General features: G+C 37.3%; 1 protein-coding gene across 1 annotated transcript; it reads left to right on the forward strand.

Annotated features, from left to right (window-relative positions):
* The first annotated feature begins 600 nt into the window (after positions 1-600).
* Positions 601-6418, forward strand: LOC131152679 (glucose and ribitol dehydrogenase-like). The gene is made up of 4 exons (XM_058104479.1): positions 601-4862; positions 5229-5605; positions 5740-6098; positions 6200-6418. The coding sequence occupies exons 1-4, from the start codon at positions 4611-4613 to the stop codon at positions 6220-6222; spliced, it is 1011 nt and encodes a 336-aa protein (XP_057960462.1). The 5' UTR covers positions 601-4610; the 3' UTR covers positions 6223-6418.
* The last annotated feature ends 3451 nt before the right edge of the window (positions 6419-9869 follow it).

Raw genomic sequence — 9869 nt, forward strand, 5'->3', positions numbered from 1 at the left:
TTCACTCTCATCTACTACTGTGGCTCTGTCAACTAACTCAGAGAAATCCTGTATCTTTAAAACCACCACTTGCTTATATATATCTCGCCTCAGACCTCTTTCAAACTTCTTGGCCTTTTTAGCTTCATCTAGCACTATGTATGGAGCAAATCATGACAGCTCTATAAACTTTTCCGCTTACTGCAAGACTGTCAATGGCCCTTGAGTCAAACCCAAAAACTCCTGAACTTTAGCCTCTCTGATAGTGGAGGGGAAATATATGTCAAAGAATATCTTTCTGAATCGGCTCCAAGTCATAGGCTCTGGTATGGGTTCCTACTCCTCCAATAATTTCATGATCGTCCACCATCTCTCGGCCTCTCTTTTCAACTTATACGTGGTATAAAGAACCCTCTGCTTGTCAGTGTAGTGAAGTATCGTTAGTACTTTCTCCATTTCTTGCATCCAGTTCTCAGCAACTGCAGGATCAGCTGCTCTTGAAAATGCTGGAGGATTCATTTTTGTGAACTTCTCTATGGTACACCCCTGAGCTACAAATGGGCCTCCTTGCTCCCTGGAGCTCTACGCAATCTCAGCCATGACTTGCTAAGTTACACTGCGTAAAACAGCATTTGAGTCTCCACCGCTCATATTAGAGGGCACTACTCCATCATCGCCGTTAGCATGAGCACTTCTACCTCTACGGGCCATCCTATAATAATAACAAATTATTTTGAGAATCCGAGCCTCATAATACTATTTTAACTAAAATACCCCTCATACCTCTTATCACTAATTTAAGGTCTAGTCTTATAGTATAGAAAAAGAAACTGACGATAGTTTATTATGATTTTCCTGAAATTGTCACCCCAAGAAAAACACAAAAAACACCCCGAAGTTCCTGCCTCCAAACTGCAGAACAGAATCCTAAATTCTCATCCTAGTTTTCCCCAACATTAACTCACTGATATTCTATTCCATCCTTCTCAAAATTCCATTCCTATTCTGGTATTGTTTTCCGCTGTACTCTAGAGTCTACAGAACCTAACAACTTAGGCTCTGATACCAATATGTAACGACCTGAAAATTCCATACCTTTTTTTTTTAATATAGACTGTAAATTACCTTATTCTGATACCCATGTAATGACTATTGAAATACACCTATGCAGCGGAAAACATAAAACTGTACAATCATATACAGTATCTTTTACCCAAAAACTCTTGATTGCTACTAAAAAATACAACCCCCTGATAACACTTACCCTACAGGCAGGGTAGCATAAACGACCTCTCTACTTGCGAGCCTGATCTGCTCGTCTAGCTGGCTTACCTGAAAAATGTTAATTTACTGGGATGAGATAACGCTCAATAAAAAGAAATATGCTATTACCAGTGTGTGGCAGCTAAGTTTACATAAATAATCTACTGATAAATAACTGAACTGAGATATCAAGTAAAATATAATATTGTGTAACTCAAACCAATGTGGCTTAAAATACAATTGTAATATCTGAATTTTCTATTTAATCATACTGCTAGCTAGTATTATAATATATCTTCTGTTATTTTGTAAATCTGTATATACATATAAATATCTGTGAAAACTACCTTGAAAATTTGTATATCATGATTTAACCCCTCATGACAGGGTTGTGCGGCCCGTAGGCAGGACTTAACCCTGGTTGGCCCACCAGGATAAATCAACTAATACTCTACCAATCCTTAGTCTGACCTTATTGCAGTCTCTCCAAAGGCTTGGTACTGGCATCTACCTCGTCAAATCGGCCACCTCTACCCAGAATACTAGGGAGTCTGCAATCCCTCCAAGGCACAGTTGACGGAATCCATACACTATCTGAGATATGTGGTTGCACTCTGATATGAAATAACTACAGTACCGTGCTCTACTAACTGAATCTGACTGAAATAATTAATCTGACTGAAATATTTCATCAGGGTCTGATACTATATAATACTGATATATAATTATCTTACTGTTTCATTATGATTCTAAAATAACCATAACAATGTAAATCTGATATGTAAATACTGTAATATCTTACTAAAATAATTGTATATCTGATCTGTATTATCTGACTGAATAAGCTGTAATATCTGAGTGTTATGAATTTGAAATTCTGGAAATCATGGTATTCTGTAAATACTGTAAAATATCTGTTTGTATAATATCTATCTATATAATGTATGTCTGTAAAATATCTATCTGTACAATATCTATTTGTAAAATATCTGTCTATATACATACACTGTAATTTATAATCTTGTAAAATCTAGTAAAACATATTTTGTGCCAAAAATACTATAAATCATGATATTCTGAAAAAAACTGTATAAACTCAGTACTGAACAAAATATCTACTCAGGCCACACAATTAATAAAATTCATGTTTTAAAATCTGTAAAATTGTATAATTGATACCCTGTATCTTAATAAACAAATACTATAATTTACTAATAAAATTCCTGAATTTACTAGCATAACATATTTCTCTTACCTAGCTAACTGAACTCCCCTACTAATTCTAACTTACGCTCACGACATTCATAATTCCATAATCCTAAAATTATCATATATATATATATATATTCCTGTCAAATAACTGAATTCCCCATAATAAATTGTCATACTCATATTTCCTGAATTATAAACTATTCATTATCTTACCTGGGTTCCTAGGAACACCAACTAGGTTCCCTAACCTGCCTGCAGTAAAAGTCCCAAAACCCTAAATTCACAACACCCACATAAATTATCCCAAACACTAGTATAACAACATCTACTACTAAATTTGGGTTCAAAAAAACCTACAAACCAAATAACTCTTAAATAACTTAGTTACCATAATTTTGGGATGGTTCCCAAATTTCTCAAATCGAAATTTCGTCTCGGTTAAGTTGTAGAGAATCTCCCCAAGATCATCATGGTAGCTTCTGATCGTCGAACTAGGGAGAAACGAGGTCGAAAATCTAGAGAGAAGGCAGAGGAACCGAAATCTAGTGAGAGAAAATGAAAGAGAGAAAAGAATTCTCGCTGAAACGTGATTTTCATATATATATATAAACTGTTGCCACGTGGCTTCGTCGACGAGGTGAAGAAGGCAGTTCGTCGACGAAGGTAAAGAACTCTTCAACGAACCAATGGGTCTGAAATACACCCTTTCAGTATCTCTTCGTCGACGAGACACTGAGACTCGTCCACGAAACCTACAGGGAGTTCGTCGATGAAATCAGGGCATTCGTCGACGAACCCTATTTGACCCTTTTTAAATTTTCCTTCCTCTCTATTATTTAATTAATATAATTGTCGTGACAATCAAGATATATTATATCAAAGTTATAGCTAATTTTTAAAATGCAAATTTTAACAAAAAAAAATTGATATTTGAACTTTATTTGCTCTATTATAATTTATTACTGCACATTTACAAGAAATGTTAAAATATCAATGATAGATTAAAATATTAATTTAATAAATTGATAATCCCCTTGTGATTTAACCCAAATCAATAAGTAATTATGTGATTTTATTATGATTTTTAAGTGTTCCTATACTTTTTAAAATCATGAAAAATTATGCCGTTGTCAACTTATATTTATTCAATATATTAAATATACTAAAATACCATATGTAATTAATCAATGTTGATTAAATCTAAAATATTCCTACATTGGAAGACTTTTACTTTACTGCTCTTATTTATTTCTTATGTTAATTAATTACATCGGTCATTTTGTTATGTTAATACATTTGAGTGAACGTAAGTTTATGACATTATAATTTTTTACCTCTTTTAAAAATTACATGGAACTTAATGATCATTCATTCATAGGATGACATACTAATTTTAGGATAAACTATAAGGAGATTTATGTAGTTTTTAATGCTATTTAATTCAAATTATAATTCAAGTTTTGCACATAAAAATAAAATGAAATAAATTTATCTTTTGTATTTTTACATGTTATATAATTTTTTATTTTATTTTTTTTCTCAATTTACTCAATTGGTTAGATATGAGAAAAATAATTTTATTTTTCATTTCTAATTTAAAAAAAAATGTCAACATGCTTTTAGTTTTCTAATATTTGAATATAAAAAATTAGAAAATGACTTTTTACTTTTTTATGTTTTATATAAATATTGAAAAAAAAGTATATATTATTTTTAATATTTAAGATTAAAAATAAAATAAATAGTACTTTTTTGTACTGCTCAATAGACTTCAACTTTTTTTTTTATTCTTTTTTTCACCAACCAAAATATAAATAAATAAATAAAGGAGAGCTCGACTGAAAAACAGAACACCCGTTCCATTCCAGGCCCATTTAAAATGAGGCCAAAGAGCCCAACTGAAGGCCCACTAATTAAAGTCCAGATAACAATGGACTCTAGTAAAAGCCTAGAAACTCCTAATCACGTGATGCTCACGTGGCTCCCCCACCACAACAGCACAACTAAGGCGTCCGTTTCTACAGGCGTGCTCGCTGCATGCCAGCAGTGCCACGCGTAGCCGTCCGGAGCTGCCACGTTACCGCTACTCGCCACCACGTAACCCTTATATAACCCCACGCACAAGGTGGCCGGGGACCCTGTGCGCATTTAATCGTATGCTTCTCACTCCTCTGCTTCCCTCGTCGATCACAAGTTTCCGTTACTGGGCAAGCATCTCCCTCCTCGGTCTCCGGCGACGCGTAGGACTTCTCCGGCATACTCCGAAGCGAACATCAATAGTAAGAAGGATGGCGTCGGCCACGGCGTTTCCGCCGCAGAAGCAGGAGAAGCAGCCGGGGAAAGAGCACGTGATGGAACCCACGCCAGAATATGCGAGCCCCGACTACAAGCCGGCAAACAAGCTTCAGGCATGCACTCATATATAAATAAATATATATATATATATAGTTAATTTAATGTATTTTATTTTTAATAATTTAATTAATTTTGTTGTCTTTAATATCTGATAGGGTGTTAAAAAATATAATTATGATTTAGATATGAAATATTCATGCTGTAAATTTGTTAATTTGTAATTAGTTGGTAATAATTTATATATAAAAAAGGACATAACTAAATACTAAATACATAAAAAATTTTAATTAAATTATTAAATAAAGTAAAAAACTATGAAATTTAATTTACTATATAAAATTAAATAAGATATATTTATATTTATATACGTTGTCTGTGTTTTGGACTTTTTGGTTATTACACTATTTTCTGGGGACCAGGGGAAGGTGACACTGGTGACGGGGGGCGACTCGGGGATCGGAAGAGCGGTCGCGAACCACTTTGCGCTGGAGGGAGCGACGGTGGCGTTCACCTACGTGAAGTCTCAGGAGGAGAAGGACGCCCGCGACACACTCCAGATTATCAAGCAAGCCAAGTCACCCGACGCCAAGGACCCCCTCGCCATTCCCGCCGACTTGGGCTTCGACGAGAACTGCAAGAAGGTCGTCGACGAAGTTGTTAACGCCTTCGGCCGAATCGACGTTCTCGTTAACAATGCCGCCGAGCAGTACAAGGCCGCCTCCGTCGAGGAAATCGACGAGGAACGCCTCGAGAGGGTGTTCCGCACCAATATCTTCTCCCAGTTCTTCTTGGTCAGGTAATATTGAGTCGCCCACCAACTGTTCGATGAAATGACTATATGAAACTGCGTAGCATTTCTATGTAAATGCGTAATATCAAGTCGCTCACTAACTGTTCGGCGAAATGACTGAACGAAATTTGACAATGCAGGCACGCGCTGAAGCACATGAAGGAAGGCAGCAGCATCATCAACACGACCTCGGTGAACGCTTACAAGGGACACCCAACGCTTTTGGAATACACATCGACTAAAGGCGCAATTCTGGCGTTCACGAGGGCGCTGGCTCTTCACCTGGTGGAGAAGGGGATAAGGGTGAACGGCGTAGCCCCCGGACCCATATGGACGCCGCTCATACCGGCGTCCTTCTGCGAGGAGGACATTGCGAAGTTTGGGACAAAGGTGCCCATGGGTAGGGCAGGGCAGCCCTCCGAGGTGGGACCATGCTATGTCTTCCTTGCCTCCAATGCCGACTCCTCTTACATCACCGGCCAAGTCCTCCACCCTAATGGTAATTAACTAATTAATTAATTAAAATATTAAGTGACTACATCTCCTCCTTTTGGATTAATTGATCCTGATTAAGGTTTTTAATTCTAAATTAATTTGCAGGTGGAACCGTAGTGAATGGTTGAAGGGGTTGTTGACACTTGAGGGTACCCTACAATGGTGTGGGCTTTTGAATTACTTGAGGGTTATATTCTTTGTATTGTAATCATATATAGTATGGGGTAGGAGTAGAAATGGTGGTGGTTGCATTTGTAGTCGTCGTTGTTCTTTGTGAAGTTTTGAGTTAATTATAGCAATGGTAATGCTTTGTGTTTTTGAGTAGTGTCATACAAGTTATGGGTTTTGATCTTAAGTGTTTTTCTTTCAGAAACTGATAAAATTTATTTATTAAAAAAAACAAAGAAAGGGTTTTAGTCACAATATAATGTGTTAAATCACTAAAATATCTCCTAAAAAAACGTGTATCTAATGCATATTACATGTTTTTGAATAATTTAATTCTATACCATCTCTATTTTATACATTTTACTATAAAAGTAAAATAACAACAAAACAAGCATCAAGTAAATCCAACCATTAGTTATATGGATCATTATTTGTTAATTTATGGTAATTTTCTTTGATAATTTAATTAAGAGCTTTTAAATTTTTACTCACTATCTTATGTTAAGTTATTTTATGTTTATTCATATTCTTATATTATTATTAAGAGCAACTACACACTGATGTGCGATCTGGCTTAATAGTAATTAGCTTGCTTACTTGATGTATTATTTAGCTTATATTTCAAATATTTGAATTATCAAGTCATTTCTCCTTTATCTTCATTAATATATCTTAGGATAAGTATTGAATACTGGAGAGGGGTCCATGATTTATAGGAAATAATCCTATATTTCTATCTTAATGAAATTTTCTGGATAAATGTAATGGTTCTGGGGGCAATTCTAGTAAGGTATTGTTTGCTTTGTCTTACTAGTTTCATGAGTTTATCTTATAAAAGACGTCTCACATAATTGAAGCTTAAATCATCATTATAAGTCCAAGATCTCTTTTGTGAACATTCAATGTGAAACCTTGACATTAAGCTTAACAGATTGAAGATGGAAAATATGCTTCTCAATGGGTTAAATTTTTCAATATATTTGAGAATGGTCTTTGATTTGATTTTCCACTTGTGATTTGTATGGTGAATTAGCAGGAATGCATTGATACGACAATGTTTTCATCATTTAGTTTGGTGTTACTTGGGTGGACCTGTTTGGGGGTAGATTTATGAGCAACAATCGCACAAGCAAAATATGCAAACAATAAAGCAATACTAGATTTACGTGGTTCGGTGCACTGTGACCTACATTCATGGGAGCACACGCAATCCACTATAACCTGAAGAACTACAAGGAGGAGGAGGAGGCTACTACCCTCAACTCCACTTGCTCTCTCTCTCTCTCTCTCTACAAAGATTAACTATACCTTACACAGCACACCACACTTCTTACAATGCACACAACTCTCAGCCCACACTACCTTGCCACTCACATACATTACATATATATACACATATGGGAGGAGTGAAAGTCATACAAGGTGGCTGCAAATTCAACATGGAAGCCAGCTGTTTGGTGGTCATCGGTTTGCAGCGTCAACGATTGTGGCTGGGTAGTGTGGCTACTGACTCCAATTCAAGCCACACCCTAACAATCTCCACCTTGGTGAGTATCAACTCCCAAGTCTACAGCTCCATTTTGATACGAACTCGATCAAGGCAAATCTTCATAGCTTGGTTCAAACGTTTGAACCATGCAAAGAGTACCGCCTTCTTCATCGGCAAACCGAACTCGTTTGTTCGTTTTTGACGACGTGCCATTATCATCATCCGAGGTCAAACCACCAACCATTGTGGTTCTCATCAACTGATATAGTCCACGAGACTCCTTCCCAGTCAATATCATTGAGTCACATCGAGTCACCTCCATAGCTCCACCTGCAACAGAAATTTGGCAACCCTTAAAATCCAACTGACTAAGGGAGATAAAATTTCTTCGCATCCTTGGAACGAAGTTTACGTCATCCAAAATACAAACCGCTCCAACAGGAGTTTTCAGCTTCACAAATCCAATCCCTCTGACATCGCATGAATACCCATCACTGAGTGATATCGTACTGCAAACTTCTTTGAAAGAATGGGAAAGTTATTACTTTAAACAAACATGAATTGAACTCCTAGAGTCCAAAATTCATCCATCATCATTTGGACTGCAGCGAGCATTCATGTTATTTCTCATCAATTTCCGGCACTCCCTCTTCATATGGTCGTACTTCTTGCAGTATCGACACTGCACATTATTTCGATTTTGTTGATGTAAACTGCTCGTCGTTACAAGGATCTCATCATTACCATGTCATGTGGCATGTTCTGATACATTGACATCGTACCGTGTCTTCTTTTCTCCTTCATATCGTTTTTTTTCTTCACAGTCCCTCTTGAAGTGCCCATTTTTATCACACCAATAATATATGACCTCGCTCGTATCTCATCCTCTTGATTTTGAACACTATTGTTTACCTCCGAGCTTTCGATCTTTGCTTCTTCATTGTCTCTCACTATTAGCCACCAAAGCTTGCTCATGAGAAGTTATAATCGTCTTTCTTAACGTCTTAGAATCTTGAAGTGATGTCATCACATCATCTAACATCAAGGTATCCTTCCCCACGAGCAAGTAGTTACCAGACCATCAAATGAAGTTTGTAGAGACAACAAAAGTAGAAGTGTCTTATCCTCTTCATCAATTTTTACACCGAGACTCAACAACTAGGTCAAAATATTGTTGTAATCATTTATGTGATAAAAAAGACTGCTTCCTTCGTTCATTCGAATTCAATAAAGTTTCTTCTTCAGAAATAACTTATTGGTAAGGGACTTTGACATATACCTTTGTTCAAATTTCTTACAGAGTTCCATCGGTGAAGTTTCATCTAACACCGAATATTTGAATTCATTTGCCAGACACAATCAGATTGTGCTGACCGTCTTTATCTCTAATTCGGTCCAATCATCATCTTTGATATCATCTGACTTCTTCACGATCAACGACTTGATCAAGCCTTGTTGAACCAAAATATCCTTCACCGTGCTCTCCCACAAACTGAAGTTATTCTGCCCATCAAAATTCTCCACCTTAAATTTTGAAGTGCCAATACCTACCATTCTGCTCCAAATCTCACAAAACGGACACCACTAATGGCTTCGGAACAGCCAAAAACCTTAAAAATGGTTCAAGCCATTCGAAAAAAATGACCCGAAATGGCTCCACAACTATCCGTCAAATTTAACGGAATATTCCTTCCTTTAATGGAATATTTTCTGACGATGTTAACGGTCACTGACGCCGTCTGCTGACGTGGCCTAGGGCCCCCCTACTAACGTGGCACTAGGGCCCACCTCATGTGGGTCCCACCTGCTGGTGTGGCACCGGAGCCCACCATGGGTCCCATCTGTTGACGTGACAGTTGATGTGGCACTCCAACTGCTGATGCAGTGTGGGGTCCCCTGCTGACTGTGCAGTTGACTCATCACTGACGTGGTGCTACGTGGTCGTGGACCCGCTGACGTGTTTACTGACTCAGCGCTGATGTCAGTGTCTTCAACCTCCAAACGCTCGCCGTACGTGTGCCGGCGCGTGGGAGTGTGTAAACCCAACTTTCGTTCCTTTTCCGGTGCATGAGAGCGCGTGAGCGCACTTGCCAATCACCAATCGGCGCATGGTGGTGT

Source organism: Malania oleifera, chromosome 4 (genome assembly GCF_029873635.1).
Source record: "Malania oleifera isolate guangnan ecotype guangnan chromosome 4, ASM2987363v1, whole genome shotgun sequence".
Lineage (NCBI taxonomy): Eukaryota > Viridiplantae > Streptophyta > Magnoliopsida > Santalales > Ximeniaceae > Malania > Malania oleifera.

What these genes read in the sequence shown, in the direction of transcription:
- LOC131152679 (XM_058104479.1), top strand. Translation starts at nt 4,611, where the DNA reads ATGCTTCTCACTCCTCTGCTTCCCTCGTCGATCACAAGTTTCCGTTAC. An exon ending in AGCCGGCAAACAAGCTTCAG is followed by an intron (nt 4,863 to 5,228) that starts GCATGCACTCAT and finishes TCTGGGGACCAG; the next exon opens with GGGAAGGTGACACTGGTGAC. An exon ending in TCCCAGTTCTTCTTGGTCAG is followed by an intron (nt 5,606 to 5,739) that starts GTAATATTGAGT and finishes TTGACAATGCAG; the next exon opens with GCACGCGCTGAAGCACATGA.